The sequence below is a fragment of the Cebus imitator genome, unplaced genomic scaffold (assembly GCF_001604975.1).
Source record: "Cebus imitator isolate Cc_AM_T3 unplaced genomic scaffold, Cebus_imitator-1.0 Scaffold6, whole genome shotgun sequence".
Classification (NCBI taxonomy): domain Eukaryota; kingdom Metazoa; phylum Chordata; class Mammalia; order Primates; family Cebidae; genus Cebus; species Cebus imitator.
Window position 1 is genome coordinate 7,873,876 of NW_016107321.1, and position 19,798 is coordinate 7,893,673.

The following is a 19,798-nucleotide window of genomic DNA, read 5'->3' on the forward strand; positions in this document are numbered from 1 at the left end:
GCTCACTCTGGCCTGCGTCAGAGAGGACATCCGCCTGAGGAGCAGGTGTGGCTTCTGCCACTGCCTCACTGCATGTACCATTCTGTGCCCTGACAGAAAGAGCAGTGAGAAAACAAGTCAAAGTGAGAACGGTAACACATCCCTCTACCCAGATCAAAACCAGTGAGCTCTAAACACTCCAAAAAAAGCAGGGGGGGTTGGGAGGGAGAGAAACACACACAAAACGTAGGCATGTAGGGGGAATTCTCCAGGAAAATGGCTTGAGTTCCATTCAGGACAAACAGCGGTTTGCATGTCTTTGGGTTGCTACTACTTCCATTCATACCAATCTCCGCTGAAGAAGCATAGTGCGTTTGCCAATGACTTTATAGTATAACAAACGTAAACCTGAGGGTTGGGGGTGAATGAAGACCTCAGTTACATACCCTCAGGGCCTTCCTTACCCCACCAAGAAATGAAAAGCAACTGGGCACATGATCAACTTGGTTCAAAAACCCATCCTGTTGGCATTAGCCTTTGCGTCACAAAGGTTGCAGCATCCTGCAGCTTTTTCGTTTATTGGGTTGGTTGGTTTTTCTACCTCCCCCTTTCCTTTTCCATGAAGTTTCTTTTTCCCTAGACTTCCCTATATGCAACCACATAACGGCTCCCAAACTGGTCACACAGGAGAGGAAGGGGCACCTCTGGAACCTCTGAGATGAACGAGAAGAGGGAGACCACAGAAGGTCTGCGGTGCTCCGAAGTCCTGATAATAAGATTACACACTCAGTAAGGCAGCCCCAAATCCCTCAAGTTCAACTGGCCCTGCTACAAAAGCAAATGGCACCGGAGAATGGAAGAGACGCCACCAAGCGCCACACAGGAGCTGTTTCTAGAGATTTCAATGTGCCCACACTTCAGTCACTCCGCTGACTTTCTCCCAAACGAAGAGAAAGAGTCCATTTTTATCAGTGCTTTCTCTCATACATTAACAAAGATGGCTTTTAATGAAAAACTGTGGAGCTAGAAGGTGCTAGAGTTTCCTAAATCTAACTTACTCATTTTTCAAAGAAACAGAAGCTCTGAGAAATGGCATTGCTCAAGGCCAGAACCTCAGCTGAGACCTTGCCCTGCTGGCATTCAGTGCGGTGATTAGAACAAGTCTCTCAGCCAAAACATATTATTTTATCAAGACAGTAAAGCCATTGTTTCTTCCATTCACGTCATTATAAGCTGTTCGTTTTCATTTTTGTGAGGAAGAAAAAAAGCAAGTAACAAACTACTTTCAAATCACAATTTCTACGATGACCTGATGGTAAATAAAACTGCAATTAAATATTTATACCATTCCAGTCTAATAATGAGGTTAAATCAAGAGAACTCTAAAATATTATCCATAAGTAAATGAATGCTAAAAATTATATATGTAATTTTAGAATATTCTCACATACACTGAACATGTGCCATACACACAGACAGCAGCAAATATGACCCTGTTTACTGGAAAATCCAAATGGTATCTCAATAATGAACCAAGCAGAAAGACCTGCATAGCCCGATCTAAAACTGGGTGAAACTTTGGTCCTGTGGAAAGAGACAATAGTACCTACAAGCTTTTTAAATTTTTTTAGAATGCATTATGAAGAAAAGTAGTTGAGAAAGCTTAGTCACTTTTTTGTGGCTTAAAGCTTGTTTCTCCTCTTTTATTCCAGGCTTAAACAAAGTTCAGTGGGGCATCAAAATGCCTGTTTTAAATTACAGTCTGTATTTTAAAATAGAATGCATGCGCGGCATGTTCCTGAAGCTAGGGGGTGGGAGTGTTATTCACGGAAAATTGAAGGCTTGTTGAGTCAATAATCTTCTTTCACACAGTAACAATTTTCAGCTAAAATTTCTTGACCCAAACAAAGGAAAACAAGACCATTCAGTTATTTTACAACAATTTAGAGAAGGCAAAAGAAAAAGATGAGAAAAAAAAAGAGACACCTCTAAAATCCTACATTGTGAGGGAAGAATGGGAAATTTTGGCTCAGGTAGAACCTTCTCTACGTGTATTTATTTCCTCTCCTGAACTGACAGTTAACGTTAAAAATAGTTACTTCCAGTCCCAAAGAAACATAAAAGCAAACAACCAGTCCACAAATGCTACTATGAGCTCCTGCTGGTTATATATCCCTTATTATATAAAACAGATGTGTGCCTTCAGCGTTACCTGCGAAGTGAAAATCTGTAAATTAAAAGCTATTTCCCACCTAACTTGAATAATATAAAGTAAAATGCATTCAGCGCCTCACACCAGCCATTGCCTGCGGGAGCTGGAGGCAGCAGATCCCTGCGCCCCGGAGAAGCACTAGGAGAAGGAGGATGCGGGTGAGGATGGTGGCATCTAGCCTAACATGCCAGGCACTGCCGTGCCAAAACCACAAGTGCAGGCTAGCGTGAGAAGAGAGGCCTCAGAACATTAGAGTCTTTTTTTTCTCTTCTTCTTTTTAGCATAAAAAAATAAAAACTTACACTTGCAGGAGCTACACTCCTGGCCCTTGCCTCTGCACCATGGGGCAGCTCCTTGTATGCTCTGCTCTAGGTGGCTCTAGATTCCCAGAGACCCACTCTGGCTTCCGTTTTTGCTGGCCCGAGGCCCTATGGGGTCCAGGCTGCCTCTGTGGCCCAGGCCTACAGACCACAGAGGAGCTCCCATGGCCTCACAGAGGTCACTGTAAGAGCTGCAAGCTGGTCAAAGCCTACCCATCTCCCATTTTATTATGGCAAAATTTGTATGCTGACTTCTCTATTAGCCAGGAATATCTGCATTTATCATCCCTTACTTAATGAGCCTCATTTATCAACTACAGATCATCCTTATCCTTCTATTATCAAAACCAATATCCTGCAAATCAGTTATGTTTCAGCCTCTCTTAATCTCCAATTTTGTCTAATGTCTATTTTTTATAGTACTCCTTCATACTCCTTCATTAATTTTTTAGTAACTAACTGACAGTCCTATAAAATGGGTTGAAATTCATTTCCCCCATATTTTAAATGGAAATCTTCAGAATATTATATGAAAAAGTTTGCAGGGGATAGCTTAGTTGAAATGTGTTTTAAACAATTAAACAAATTCTTAAAATTAATGCATTGCCACTAAGCAAATATCTCTGCTATGACAAATTTAGAATTTTAACGGAACTGAGTATGTTAACTTAGAACCACTTTGCACACAAACATCTGAATTCTTTAAAAGCAAACTACAGTTCTTTCTCAATATTAATTTATTCACTTTCCAATATATTTAGCCTGTTTTTTCCTGGAAGAATTCCAAACTGTTGAGGTTTTATTGAATTTTCATTTACAGAACAAATATTTAAATGGAAGATTGTTTTCAAAGAAGGAGAGAGACATACCTTCCTACTTCCCACCTTCTTCAAGTTCAAGCATTATCCTCTATTTTCAAAATGACTACTGAAATCATGAAAATATCCTAGGGAATGAAATCACAGACTATCACATCCTAAAGAAATAATCCATTTTGGAAAATAAATATCTGTTAGAGTCACTATCACATTTTCTAAATTCAGGTTTTCCTGCAAGGTCCTGAAATGCTCTTCATAATCTTAACCCAGAAATAACTGGTATCTCCACATAGAACAGACCAGTGATTACAATTATGTTCAAGAACATGATAAATCCTAAGAAGCTGAATTATTGCATGTTACCGTTAAAACTTCCCCAAGACATTAAAATGTGTCTGTACCTTTGGTTTGAAACAATGCAAATGACAAAGTACACCTGTAGACACTCTGAGGGACAGGGCAGCATCCTTCAGAGAACTTTCTCTTCCTCTCTGGCAGAGAAGGCTTCCATTTTAAAGGTATTTTCTCTGAAACTCTAAAACTCAACATACCCTAATAACATTTTGAGAATACTGATAATAAATACCTTAAGTCTTTAGCTGCACACAGGCATCATCCATGTCTGAACACTGAGATAAGCTTGATGACAGATCTGGATTTTCCTTCATTAACTTACAATTTTTTTAATGTTTATAAGGATATGAGAAGGATCAATCAATGGAAGACAGCTCCACTCTTAACCTTTTAATGACAACCATTTAAATCAACTTCAAATAAAAACGTTTCGAGGCCGGGCGCGGTGGCTCACGCCTGTAATCCCAGTACTTTGGGAGGCCGAGGCGGGTGGATCACGAGGTCAAGAGATCGAGACCATCCTGGTCAACATGGTGAAACCCCGTCTCTACTGGAAATACAAAAAATCAGCTGGGCATGGTGACGCATGCCTGTGATCCCAGCTACTTGGGAGGCTGAGGCAGGAGAATTGCCTGAACCCAGGACGCGGAGGTTGCGGTGAGCCGAGACTGCGCCATTGCACTCCAGCCTGGGTAACAAGAGTGAAACTCCATCTCAAAAAAATAAAAAAAGTTTTGAAATACTTCATTCAATAGCCATACATCCAATTCTTACCTGGTAGATTTTAACTTTTGCCAAAACCTGCCAACTAACAGGTTGAGATAGTCTTAACAATTTATGTTTCTAGCTGGGTTGGACTGAGAACAGCAAAAAGCTGAGCCCAGTTAAAAAACTTTTCCCGATAGTTTCCAGTCATTCACAGGAACTGTATTATCAAATCTACATGCTTAGAACATCCATATTAATGTCATCAATATTCAAATATGCTTCCAAAATTCACGACCTTTTACCCCTAACCAACATAAGTGTCGATAAAGATTACGGAAAAAAAAAAAAAAAAAAAAAAAAAAAACCACCCATCTTTAATTAAAAAAAAAAAAAAAAAACCACAAACAGAGTATGCTTCTTTAATTAAAGACAGAACACTGCATGCTCTGCTGCTAATAGTCAAGCCCAAAGAATATTCTTGGTAATAAAAGTTTTCCAACCATTCTCTCTCAGGCTTCCAATATCCTGTTTACACCCTCTATTTCAAAGAACAACCAGCATTTACTACCTCCTTCCTCTCACAAAGAGCCAAAACACATATGTTTTATCTAAAGCCTAATATTTCCCTCTAATAGCAAACTCAACAGAAGTGCCATAAGCACTATTCAACACATTTAGGGATTTTTAGTTAACTCAGAAAGATCAAACCCTTTTCATGTCAGCCTCTTTAGATATTTCCTATTTAAGGAAGAAAGGGTCACAAAGAAGTTTTTAATGACCTGATGAGCCTTCTAGAACAGCCAATATTTATAAACATATTTTACAAAGTCCTAATAAAGTGGTCCATTTTCAAATGCTCTTACAATATGACTGCCAAACTGATCATATTCTACATCTTAGGTAAACAGAATAATGAACCTCCTATCTGAAAGAGAAAGCTAGCGGCATGCTTCTCTGAAGAATAAAACTAATTAGTTATTTTCAAACTGAGGAATATTAACAAGTCTTCAGATCCCTGGAGGGAAAAGCACTATAAGAAAGCACTTACATAGTGTTTTATAAGAAAATTAAACTTTTTACTTTTTCATGTTTACTTCCTTTTATACATGTTTATGAATATTTTATTAAACTATCCATCTGTACTATAATAACTGAACTTATGATTACCATTTCTCTCAATTAATTTTTTATAAGTAAAAAATATGTATTACTAAGAAAAGAATGCTTTTAGGATATTTTTAGCTTAATTATCCAAAGTGTCCACTTCTTTTCTTAAAGCTACGGTTACCTAGGTAAATCCAAACGTCACTTAGTAAAATAGAATCATTTGAAGAATAACACCACCTGGCGATGCAGACATCCACTCATTCAATCACTCAGCAGCACCAGCACACAGAGAGCACAGGTGCCCGGGAGCCGTTCAACACCACCTAACAGCTCCCCTCGCAATTAAAACAAAATTCTGAAACTGAGGAAATAATTTATTTAAAAACAATGTTTTAAGAAATTTTTGAGGAAAATTTTTACTGAATAGGAAATAATAAATACCACGAAAAACTTCTAGTCACATAGGGGACCCAAAACCATGCTCAGGATAACTATAATGAAAGGATAAATAATGCCACAAGAGGTGAAAACTTAACACAACACTCAACAAAAAGTATATTAAAACATATTTGAGGGTTATCTTGGAATGTAAATTGAGAGCTATCCAATGTTTATGAAACAAGAAAATAACTAAGTGACAGCATCGTTTAGACCTTCCATTGTGTCTTTTGCGTAAATGCTGGGTTTATTTCATATCAATATTAGAGGTCATGAAAGCTACAATGTGCTCAAATTTTAAGTGATAACAGTCTAAGAAAGAGAGCTCTTCAAATGTTAAGATTTATCAATAACAGTAATACCAAAGACATATAAACTAATATACCTAAACAGAGAAAAGGCTATATGACTAAACGGTATAGAAATAAGTGGACAATATTAAGAAGGATTTCTTCAGGGCTTAGGTCTGAGTTCACCAAGCAAAAAGTAAATATGACTGGTCATGGACCCAAGACAAGAGAACAAGTTATTAATTTATCAATCATTTGCTTTCTGCAGATGATGCAAAGATCTATCTAAGTTAGCTGGAAAACATAACTGCATTATCTACTGAAGGTCATCAAGAATTATTTAACGACATGCAAATACAGAAAAACATATTCAAATAACAGTGAGAGGACAACTTACTGAGGGATCATATCATAGACGTAGCAGAAAGATATTAGAAATCCCTTGACTTCTTATAATAAAAAGTTGTTACCTTGTAAAAACATGCTAAAGAAAAATATACTTAGGAGAGAGGTAGAAAATATCACATGCAGAAACATATTACACACCTACCTCAATGTCAGCAAAAAGACTAAGGAATAACTACTTGAGAGGCATTCTTGGCACTGTCATTATATAAAATGAATAGAATTAATAATTACCCATTAGAATCACTATGCTACATTTCATAAATGGTACAGATAACACAATATACTTAGTTCCAAATTACAAAACTAGAGGTTTTAAATATCATGGATTGACTTTAGGTGAAAAGACAAAATTTACATCTCTGACATCTGAAAAGGAAAACCATAGCACAAGAATAAATCTACAAAGGATCCAACAGCAAATGCAGATGTGTTAACAAATACAGCTTCATGGGCTCTCCAGTATCAACCCAGCCAACTTAGAGGACTAGAGTATCTAATAAAAGTAGCATTGTAAAAATACAGGCTAGTAGAACCATAACTGAGTATCAGCAAATCATTCCCTGAAACCACAATGACCTTAGCTGTGTGCAACTTATTCTAAGTATCCACATAAATAAAAATATTTGGAAGCCCCATATAGAAAGTTTTTATACACTGGGAAGGCACCGTGAAAAAAAAAAAAGTGGCACAATAAATTTCATTTAAATAAAGCCAAATTTCATCCTAACGGATTGGGGGTTTTAGGTATAGCAGGTGATCTTATGGTTTGTCATTTATTCAGTAACTAAATCTTATACATACTTAACATAAAACCTAGAAATTCTGCTCTCTAAAAAAGAGATTATTGAAAGATTATTGAAATGTACTTAAAATACTATTGAGTCAAGCAGCATCTTACTTATCTGTGAGTTACAAAAACAGAAAGAAAATACCAATAGGGATATTTCTTTTTTTAACAGCTTCATTAAAAAAAAAAACACATTATGGACAACCTTAAATATTTTTGGGAAGTAGGCAAGATAAAGGTAAAGAAGATAGCTGTTACACATACACAACGAGATAGAAATAGAACAATTCAGAAAATAGTTAAACTGTTGATGAATATATTGGTTCATCTCCTAAATGCTTTCATCTGCTTTTCCAGCAATCAACTTAAAAACTCCTATCTCAGAGCAAACTCTTCAGTCAGTCACCTGGGACTACAACCCTTCAAGCCACCCTAATAGCACGACAGAGTTAGCTGAATGTCAACCATCCATTTCAACACAGATCCATGGCAAAAGGCATGTACTAGTGAGTGGTGTTGAAGTTTCTGAGTAGATATGAAGAAAGCAGTTTGCCACAAACTATTCTTATAGCTATGCAGAAAATCTGCATCCATTTATGACAAATTTGCCAACCTGTGTCACAGTATAAAACCATCAGCCAATGACAAATCTACAAGGTCAAGCCTCTAAAAAACCGCTAAAAAAAACTGGTGAAAAAACTGCAATTCACTGTTTACCTGCTTCCCATACGTCTACTTAAACTTCATAGAACCACAAAAGCTAATTTCCAAATACTTGGCAAATGTAGCATTTATCAACAGCATGCATGCCTCTATCTCTCTCCTTCTCTCTCTCTCTCTCATGTACACACTACATGCTTACTAAGCTATGAACTATCTGTTAAAGAAAGTTTAACAACATAAAACACAAAATCCATTACCTATCTCCTTCCTTCAAAACCAAATACCTAGACAATAAAGATATCAATACAAAAAAAGAGGAAGAAAAAAAAAAAAAAAAGCCAAAATTAGAGTCTCAAAAATACATCCATCAGATTCAAAGACAGCGGACATCCTGTAGTCATCACTTACCGTCTCTAAATCTGCATATACATTAAAATGTATATGGTATGGTATGCATGTCAAATGTTGTGTATAACATTCACTACAAAGGTTTGTTCTCAAATGTTTAGAAGTAATATAATAAATCTAAGTTAATGCAAACATAGTTGAAATTCCAATTAGAATCATGGCTATCCTGAACTCCCATCTTAAACAAACCTTCTCAATAGAAACTAGGCAATGACAATAATACTTCAAATGAATGTAAAAATATTTATTTCTACAGATTTGTTCTTTTTTTTTTTTTTNTTGAGATGGAATCTCGCTCTGTTGCCCAGGCTGGAGTGCAGTAATGCGATCTTGGCTCACTGCAACCTCTGCCTTCCAGATTCAAGCAATTCTCCTGGCTCAACCTCCTGTAAATTTATTCTTTTAGTTAATAAGGAAGACTTCCTTTAAATCAGATTCCCTATTAAAAAGGCAAATTAAGTAGACATGAACCATTTATGGGCATCAACACTATAACAGCCACTACTCTTACAAACAAACTCTAATCACCATGTACTATTTACTGGTGAAAATATTTTACTTTATAAACTGCTTTGTCAATTTCTTTTTTTTTTTTTTTTTTTTTGGAAACAGAGTCTCGCTTGCTGCCCAGATTGGAGTGCAATGGCATGATCTCAGCTCACTGCAACCTCCACCTCCCAGGTTCAAGCGATTCTCCTGCCTCAGCCTCCAGAGTAGCTGGGATTACAGGCATGCGCCACCATGCCAGGCTACTTTTGTATTTTTAGTAGAGACGGGGTTTCTCCATGTTGGTCAGGCTGGTCTCAAACTCCCAGCCTCAGGTGATCCACCGGCCTCAGCCTCATAAAATGCTGGGATTACAGGCGTGAGCCACTGCGCCCGGCCTCAAATTTTAAACTAAAATACTTTATTTTAGGTGATTTCCCATTACATAAATAGAAAGTCCTAGAAGAAATTCAAATATTTTATCAGATATTTTATCTCATCATTTGTAACCTTTGCAAAGTGCCAATTTCTTTGAGTCTCAACTCCTATAAGGACACCTCTGTTCTGTATCACTACCAAAAAGCACCAGCCTAAAGAAAGCTCCACTGTCCAACAGCAATAGCTACCTGCACACAAAATCGACCAGCAGAATAAAACCTTCCAACTGATGTCCAGGCTCTACAACAGAGATCCACACAAGTGAAACACACTTATCCAGGACTACAGAGTTCCTGAAAAATTAATCACAAAACATACCTGAAATCTAGAAACGTCTCAATCATGTCATAATATAAAGTAGAACAAACAAAAACAATAGCTCTTTCTAAAAATCTTTAACTCATTTCATTTCCAAATCAGCACAATAATGTCTTACTGGTAAGCTTGATGGTCTTTCTTGCTGTATTAGGTTCAAGTCTTCATGGTTAGGTTTTCCGGGGGCCAGAGGAGGTTGAGATCTAGTTCCATAGCCTTCCTGAGACATGTCCTATAAAAACACAAACACAAAGCACTTCATAAATATCTCAATGAGTTATAAGCATCTTCAGTAACTAAAATTAAACAAAGTTTGGCTGAGTACAGTGGGTCACGCCTGTAATCCCAGCACTTTGGGAGGTCGAGGCAGGTGGATCGCTTGAGCCCAGGAGTTTGAGACTAGTCTGGGAAACACAGGGAGACTCCATCTTTACAAAAAAATAAATAATTAGCTGAGTGTAGTGGTGCAGCTACTTGGGAGGCTGGGATGGGAGACTAGCTTGAGCTGGGAAGGTCGAGGCTGCAGCAAACTTTGACTGCGCCACTGCACTCCAGCCTGGGTGACAGAAACAAAACAGAATAAAACAAAACAAAAGCTTATCTAATCTTACATTTTAGCAGACATATAGATATGTTATAGCTATAATTTAATACATTATCGAAGCAAAAATTTTAAAAAGCAGTGAATCACTAACAGCAGAAATATATAAACTATATATATACATATTATATATATATAGTTAATAAACTTACTATGAGATCATATCAAGTACTGTATTTGAGTTTGGCAGGAAAAAGACTAGTTCATAAAAAGGAAGAGTGAGGTCAGCTGTAGCCAAACCAAACTGTCTTTGAACCCAGAGCAAACCAAAAGCTCCCTGTATTGCTGAATTCAGATTTTGGTCAAATTGCCTTTAATATTACCTCAAAAAATTGAAATAACTAATGAAAACCTTACTATCACCTATATCTTAATAGGTCCTCTCAATTACACACAAAACAGCATAAATCATTATTAAGCTCATAGAATCCTGGGGTTTCTACAAAACCAATAAACACGCATATATAGAACTCCATATGTTCATGGGGCATAGTTTTCAAAGAACCACCATAAAGAATAAAACAACAGTGGGGAACGAAACACACCAAAAAAACCTGAATAGGGACAATAAACTTATAATTAACACGGCCTTTCTGGCATCTTGTCAAACACTCTTCCAAGAGGTATTCAGCATGGTTTTAGCATTGTGCTGAAATAATTAGTATGTAACCCAAATACCACACCACATTTACTGCAAACCAGATCTCTAGCTACCTATGTATGCTCAGCTACTAAACATTCTACCATCATCTACCCCTGAAGTCAAACAGCAGGGCAGAATTGTTAAATACTTATTATAGCATGTCTCAATTGGCTCTGAGAGTTGAAGAACCAGTTTCTAATTGAAGAGGAAAAAAGAATGGAAAATGTTGCTTTAAAATAAAATTCTCTCCCTTCCCTTGTCAGTTTAAATGTGCTGGCATTAAAGAAACATCATACAGAGATGTTCCGCTTCTGTTAAGTCCTTGGAATATTACTTTAAAAATTAATGTTTATTGCTTGAAACCCTATAAAAAGCTTCTGCTGGCCCACCCCTTTCTCGCACACTTAAAATTACATGGCTTCTTAAGCCAGGAAACTTTGCACCAATAGCTGGTACCACGAAGTACACAAGCTGTACAAACTAGATTTAACCAGCCCAGTGCTGGTGCGACCTGTCTTTCAACAGGCTCTGAAATACAGAAGCGTGCCAGTAAGCCCAGCTTTTCGCATATAGCCCTTCTTCCCTTTAAATGCATCTCCATCAAAAAAATAAAAATAAAAACAAAAACAAAACCTCCGATATTTAACCTCTACTAGTAATGTGCCCATTTAATATCAGATTTTTCTAAGAGCATTCCATCCCATCTGTCCAGGTTTTTGTTTGATAGCAGTAAGGTGAGAGTAAGCACAGGCAATCCAAGTGCACTTAAAGAGTGGCTCTGCAATCTGGCTGCCAGCAGAGGGTGACAATTAAGCTTCTGGGGCACAACAGCAAAGGCTAAAAGATTATGACCACTCTCCCAGCCACCTTCCCCCTCAAACACCACATTTCTTCCAGATCCTAGATTCCACTTGTCACACAGACTTCCCGCTGGGTGCTCTGCAGGTTCCTTTCCATAAAAAGCAAGGATTTCAAATCAAGCAGGGCACAAGGCTTCTATTCAGGGGCCTTCACCCTGTTACAGAAAAGCACAAAGGTGCAGGACAGCCTCACAATGGGCAAACAAATGAGCAGACCCCGCCTCCTCCTCCAACACACGTGCACACACACTTTCTGCCCAATGCCTACACACTCTTTTTTTTTATTTTAAGTAAACGTCAGCTAGGAAATAGTAACAAGCTTGCAAGTCCTATGCATATTACCCTTTTATGTTTCTTTTTATTTTCTCTTATTAGCTCAATGAACTACTTTCTAAAGAAGTTGAAAAAGATCATTATAACTACAGTGGATAAACATTTCAATTTAGACATCATCCCCCTAAAATAAGCAACACAGACTAAGAGGCTAGGAAAGCTATCAGAAAAATTCACTATGACCTTACATTTCACTTTTTAAGGCTTTAAAAGTTCAAAATAATTAGATTCCACCAAAATCTCAAATACTATTCCTCACCACAAGAAGCTTTCAGCTAGTAAGCACAGTTGGAAATAAAATCAAAACAGAATATCATGAGAATTGCTGAAAAGGAAACTTGTTCTGCCTCAGTTTATGTTTGAACATAAGTATTAATTTAATAAGGGAACGCACAGAAAAGGTGCCAAGTTTAAACCTATAACAATCATCAACTGCATATAACTTACGGTGGGACTAGAAAGGCTGCATGGCTGCTTTAATAAGACATGAAAACACTGCATAAGAAACTTGAGCTTTTTCATCTTAAAAGCTGTATTTATTTTTTGGTACAAACTTACTTGCATCTCAAGAGTAAATATACAGTAAGAAGGCAATGACAGTATCAGAAAATAAAGAATCTTATTTTATAAACAAAGAAGCACAGCTTTATACTTTAAAACTTTCCTGCCATCTTTGGTTATTTGTAACTTAAGCAGCCAGTACACATTAGTGTGTAAGCCAGTATACACATACAAATAATTACATTTATCTGCTGTATATATCAAAGTCGTAACTCTTTAAGAGAATGCCATATTGTGATAACACTGCAACGCACAGGAACCCAGCAATGGGAATGTGGTTTTCCCTTCAGAATTCATCAGCACTGTTTTTCTGCATCTCACTCAAAATCCTTTAGCCATTGATGGGCTCTGGTCTTTACCTGCTTTGTGTTGTGAGTCAAAGGTTAAAGGAAAACTGACTCACAAACAAAAGTGTGAAAAAAGCTTGGGAGTAGTAGTAATTACACATTTGTTTCAGAGATTTTCAGTTTGGCATCTCTCCTTTTTTTTTTTTTTTTTTTTTTTTTTTTATATTTTCTGTTTTTTTTTTTTAGAGACAAGGTCTTGTTCTGTCATAGCTCACCACAGTCGCCAACTCCCAGGCTCAAGCAATTCTCCTGCCTCAGCCACCCAAGTCTCCCGAGTAGCTAGGACTACAGGCACACACCACCATGCCTGGCTGTTTCTGCAATCTATTTTGAGAGATGAGGTGTCACTATACTACTCGGGCTGATCTCTAACTCCTGGCCTCAAGTGATTCTCCTGCCTTGGCCCCCCGAAGTGTTGAAAAACAGGAATGAGCCACTGCGCCCAGGCCTCTTTTAACAAATGGAGTAGACACTGACTGAATGCCTACTATGGGCTTATTCCCTTTGCTGGGGACTGTAACATATCACAGTATGACAAGAAACATGACCAGGAAGGAAACACTAGTGTCCCACTTCTTTTTTTTTTAGACGGAGTTTCACTCTTTTTTGCCCAGGCTGGAGTGCAATGGCACGACCTCAGCTCACTGCAACCTCCTCCTCCCAGGTTCAAGTGATTCTCCTGCCTCAGCCTCCCAAGTAGCTGGAAGTACAGGTGCATGCCACATCCGGCTAATTTTGTATCTTTAGAAGAGACAAGGTTTCACCATGTTGGCGAGGCTGGTCTCAAACTTCTGACCTCAGATGATCCGCCTGCCTTGGCCTCTCCAAGTGCTGGGATTACAGGTGTGAGCCACCATGACCGGCCCCATGTCCCACTTCTACTATAGAAAGGGTAATGAGAACTATTACAAGGGCCCAGTAGAAAGGTCAGGAGCATAAGTGCTTCTGTTTTCCTTTATTAGAAAACGAATAAAATCCGAATAGCAATATGAAACTTTGGATAAAACGTAGAATAACCAAAACATCAAAGATACTTTTTTAAAAATTAAAAACGGAAAACATTCCCACGGTATAAGGTTTAGATTTTTAAATTTACCTTTCTGCAATTTTTCAATGTGTTACCAACTTTAAATGTTAATTTAAATCCTTTTTCCTTTATATACAACTAGAGCGTGTTTTCTGTAAACAGCATATATATATTTTGTAGAGCTCATTCTGTATCTGCAGCTAAATATCTGCCTTATTCTTGTTTACGGCCACACAGCATTGCATTATTTGTGGCTGCAGGCACGTATTTAACCAGTCACTTACTCGTGCACATTTAGGTTGTTCCCAGTCTTCCCTTCTTCTACAGCGCTACATTAGTGAGCATTTTTATGCATACATCTGCATGTGAAAATCTTTGTAGCATAAATCTTTACAAGTTACTTTCTGTCAAAGGGCTGTGTATGTCCATTCTCACACAGCTATAAAGACATACCTGAGACTGCATAATTTATAAAGAAAACAGGTGTAATTGGCTCACGGTTCTGCAGACTGTACAGGAAACATGGCGGCTTCTGCTTCTGAGGAGGCCTCAGGAAGCTTCCAATCACCAATCCCAGAGGAAGGCAAAGGGGAAGTAAGGTGTCTCCCACAGTGGGAGGAGCAAAGGAGAGAGGGGGAAGGTGCTACACACTTTTAAACAACCAGTTCTCATGAGAACTCACTCACTATCACGAGAACGGCACCAAGAGGACAGTGTGAAACCATTCCAGAGAAACCGCCCCATGATCCAGTCATCTCCCACCGGGCCCCAGCTCCCACATTAGGGATTACAATCAGATGAGATCTGGATGGAGACACAGATCCAAACCATATGAGACTGCTACATTTGAAACGTTAATATATATTGGCAAACCATTCTTAACAAAAGAAGTGTCAATTTACACTCACAGCCCATCACTTTGGAATAGAACAAAACTTACTCCAGGTGTCAAACTACATCATAAAAAGTAGCAAAACCAGAGCAGGGGATGGGTGGGATGATGGGTAGACAGTAACAGGAAAAGAAAGAGAGAGAGAGAGAGAGAGAGAGGGAGGGAATTTAAGGGCAGATAGACTATAAACCAAAGGAAGATGAGGAAAGCAGGAGGGGAAAGAGCATCTTGGTCCTTGATAAAAAAAATTGGCAATGGTGCCTAGCAAGAAGTCAATGAGGAGGCCTCTAGATGCCAGCAAAATCCAACAAAGAGCTTCAGGTTGGAAAGAAAATGCAACAGAGCCTCCATGGCATCTGGATCTGGAATAAGTGATAACTCTCATGCTATTTAAGAGAAGTTTTCCCAATCCTCACATCAAGTATAGATGTTCTAGGAAGAGAGTGAGGATGGCAACATTGTTATTGTTTTGCAATAATTCAGAATGATGATTTGGGTAATTTCAATAATTTCTTGATCCTTTTCTCTTCATGCTTTGGAAACTCCCTATTGCCAATTCCAAATCCTAAAAGGGAAACAGAAGCCCATCCCTGCATGTCAGGGTGGGGAGAGAGGGGGCTGGGACCACCTCCACAGAGAGGATGCCTGGTGGCCACACAGCCTGCCACCGTTCGTGAAATCATCCCTAGGCTTCAGACGTCTGGTGTGTCATTGATCTCCCTTCACTCTCTGTGTGTAGATGAATTTAAAATATTTCTAAAAAGAAAATGATATAAATCTACACAACATGCATGTCAAGGAATGCTCAGCCCTTGCCACCTCAGGAAAACCCCAATGAAAACACTGTCAGCAAGCACAGCTCACATTCGCAAGAGGGGACTTGTGACAGGTACTGTGCACAGAGGTAGTGTGCACAGAGGTACTGTGCTCAGTCTTCCTAAGGACAAAACCACAAGATAGTTGCTATTGTTATCTCGTTTTTTCCTACAAGGAAACAAAACCTTAAGTCACTTGCAGAGCTAGCTTCTGAGTACTATGTTGGAGTATCTGAAAGTGATGGATCTATCTTCATTTCTATAATAACTGTACACCAGAGACAACTGGAAGCTTCCAACGCCATCACATAATAAGGGATTTAATATAATTTTAACTTTTTAAGGTATTATCCTGGGTTTCATATATTCCCCGAAAATCTCTTTTGAAAAATTATAATCTTAAGTTGTTTATACGTGGAACACTTCTAAAACATCAATTCCAGTATCACGAATCAATAAGAAATGCTAAAATAAAAAATTCCCTTCCATGGATGTGAATGCAAGGCCACATCCCTCATCATCAAGCATTACTGGAAGCCCACAGGCTGGCAGGGGAGCCAGGGGAAGGGGCCACCTGCAAGATTCTGTCTTTCAGGATCCTCGACTGGCTCTTCTCTTTCTCTCTGGCCTTTAAGGGCTCCATGTGCGTCCCTGCTTGTGGTGATTCCCAAATCTCGACAGGCGGTCCCGCATCTCTTAACTGCGTCCTTAATGTTTGGACCTATAGGGAGAGTGCTTTACACTCATCAGGTCAAGAAATGACTCTCCCAAATGACCCCACAGACCTGTTCCTTCTCCCTTGGGCCCCCACCTCACCGAAGGCAATCACCCAAATGAGATCACTCAGAGCCACCTCATACAGCTCATTATCGCTTCTGCAATCTGTACAGGTCTGACATATCACAAAGCCCAAATCATCATCCAGTCCATCCCCTTCCTCCTGATCCAGCAGCGAACACCTGCACTGGGGTCAATACTGCTGACTTCCTAAATACGAGTGCTTGGAAAATGCCTCCCCAAGGCCTACGGAAGGAAGTCTGAGCCCCAGCCTGGGCTCAGAAGAGCTCTTCAGGTACCCTCCGGTTGCCAGGTCAGCTTCCACAACGCCGGCCCCAGGGTGCAGGGCAAAACTGTGCTCCACCCGTTCAGCTGCTCGGGTGCCATGGGCCATGTGACCACTGCTCCTCTGTGACCACAGCCAGTCCAAGTGGATGCCCTTCCTCTTCCTCACTGTCCTCAAGATCCTGCTAGAAGTTAACCCTATCATCCTCCAAAACAACTACCACAACTAAATTAAAATATGGCATTCCAAGTTCTTTAAGAGGAACCAACTTCAAACGTCTCCACTTAAAGAACTTGGAATGCCATATTTTAACTATTTGTTGTGTATCCCAAACTGGACTCCATTTCTCTAAGACAGGGATGCTGCTGTCTCAGATTCCCGAGGGCCCAGCACGGATGGGTACTGGATAGAAGCCAGGTGAATGGCTGACTGAATGGTTTCTATGCGCTTACACTTAGAATTAGACAGAGCAACACAAAAACAAATGTACGAGGACAAACACATAAAACTGAACAAAACTCGGGCACATATCCAAGAATACTTATCATGTTAACAGCTACTTTGCCTGGTAAGCAATGTGCTACAGAACACATTTTGCTGTTTGTTACTGGCAGTCTTATGGCAAAAGGATGACTGCAAAATAATGCAGTAAAAATATACTGGAAATGAAGATTGTAGAGAGCATCAGTGACACCACCAGGAATGGGTCGGGGGGGGGGGGGGCGGTGTCAAGGCATTTGGTGCTTACCAAAGAACAGATCAGGAATAAAATATCCTACCCACCAAAAAATGATAATTTGGCAAAACCTGTAGATCAAACCACTAATTTATAGGAAATAAAAAGGACCATGCAATATGTTAAACCATCACAAATCAATCAGGAAATTCCAGGCTGTAAGAATCTCTACTAGACAAACGTCCCAGTTTCAATAAATAAATGGCAAAGGGGAAAAAAAAAAGGGAGAGGAAGAGAAGAGGAGGAGGAGATAGAGGAAAATCCTAGAAATGAAGGGATTAAAGATATCAACAAATTGTTAAGATTGGACTTTATTTGGATCCTGATTCAAACTACCCCATGATGTAAATTAAACAATATTTGAATACTGGATAATTGATATAAATATATTTTAATGGCGATAACTGTATTATGTCTCTTTTTTATCTTTTAAAGACACATACTGAAATATTTACCAATTAAATGATACAACATCTGGACCAGGTGCAGTGGCTCACACCTGCAATCCCAGCACTTTGAGAGACCGAGGCGGGCAGATCACAAGGTCAGGAGCTCAAGACCAGCCTGGCCAACACAGTGAAACCCCGCTCTACTAAAACTACAAAAAATTAGCTGGGCACGGTGGCAGGCACCTGTAATCTCAGCTACTTGGGAGGCTGAGGCAGGAGAAAATTGTTTGAACACAGGAGGCAGAGGTTGCAGTGAGCTGAGACTGCGCCGCTGTACTCTAGCCTGAGCAACAGAGCGAGACTCCGTCTCAAAGAAAGCAGAAAAAAGACACAACATCTGGAATTTACTTCAAAATAATAAAGGGGGTAGGGAGTGAGGGGTGAGAAGGGGGAGGGTAGAGATGAAACAAGATGAAAGCGGAGTGATGTATGCTGGATTCACTACACCATTATCTACTTCTGTTTACGTTTGGACATTTACTTATAAATGAAACTGAATGAAGTTAATGGCATGAACCTAGAGCAGGCCTGAGACGGTCTCTGGCTTTCATCTGAAAAACTATGCCTTCAATCTCCTCCCCTGTGAACACACATTAAGCACTAACCACAGAACTTTCTTTCCATCTTTCCATTTCATAACACCTCCACCCATCTTTATCTTTAACATGTTTGCTGCACTATTTAATCCTAATGCTTCGCTGTCTTACAAAACAAAACCCCTCCATGATCTTAACAAAAGTAACCTTAACAATTTCATTTTTCCCCTAGGTTCCCAAAGTAAAACCTGCGTTTCTTGTTGACTCGGTGACCCTCGTTCAATCTGTTCATTTCGGTTCAAGGTGCCCTCCTAGCCAAAATCTGACACTCTGACCTTATCTTAGCCCCACTTCTTAAAGGCCTGGTGTCCCACTTCACCAGTTCCAAGAAGCCTTATGCAGCCACATGTCTCTTCTATAGACATTGAACCTCTGAGTTCAGACAAACCCAAATTCAAATTCCAGCTTCACTATTCACCAGCTATAAGACTCCCAACAGCTCAGTTTCCTGTTCTACCAGCCATATTGGTTGGTGATGGTCTGTGCAGACTGAGAGCACATCATGTTCGCCTTCACTCCTCCTGCTTGTCTATCTCAGGCTCGTGGTGCTTAAAGAAGGGGGTGGACTGGGTCTCTTGAATATGACATGATGAGTGCTGCTGATTATCTGTTCAGAAGACTACTAAATCCCTTTAATTTTTCCCACGCTACATCGATAGTTTCCCCTCCCTTCTGCTCCAAAAATCTTTTAGTTTAGATACAAATCACATGCCGAAAGTGCATGATTTTTACTGTAACTAACTCCAGAGGCCAATGAGAATCTTAACACCATATTCCTTTTAATAAACCATATATATTATTAATGAATCCAAAGAATATTCAGGATATTATTTATTTTCTATCCATTCAAAGGAATAATTATTTTCAGGCTTTTCTAAAATTTTTTTTTTAATTTTCTATTTTTTAGAGAAAGGGTCTCACTGTGGTGCCCAGGCTGGACTGCAGTGGCACAATCATAGCTCACTGTGACCTCGAACTCCTGCGCTCAAGGGATCCTTTATCCTAAGCCTCCTGACTAGCTGGGACTACAGGTGTGTGGCACCACACCTAACAAAAAAAACATTCTAGAAAAAGGACAGGCTTGTACAAGTTATGTCATGATGCTTTTCTTACTGCTAAGTCTCGGTCTTTTTTTTTTTTTTTT

General features: G+C 39.2%; 1 protein-coding gene across 8 annotated transcripts in view; it reads right to left on the reverse strand.

Moving 5' to 3' along the window:
- The window catches only part of ARID1B (AT-rich interaction domain 1B), a 441,201-nt gene that overhangs the window by 266,955 nt on the left and 154,448 nt on the right, over window positions 1-19,798 (reverse strand). For all 8 annotated transcript variants that reach the window (XM_017537335.2, XM_017537381.2, XM_017537389.2 and 5 more), the window contains exon 4: window positions 9,853-9,963. In XM_017537335.2, coding sequence (XP_017392824.2) covers window positions 9,853-9,963 — 111 coding nt within the window. The remainder of the gene's footprint in view (window positions 1-9,852; window positions 9,964-19,798) is intronic.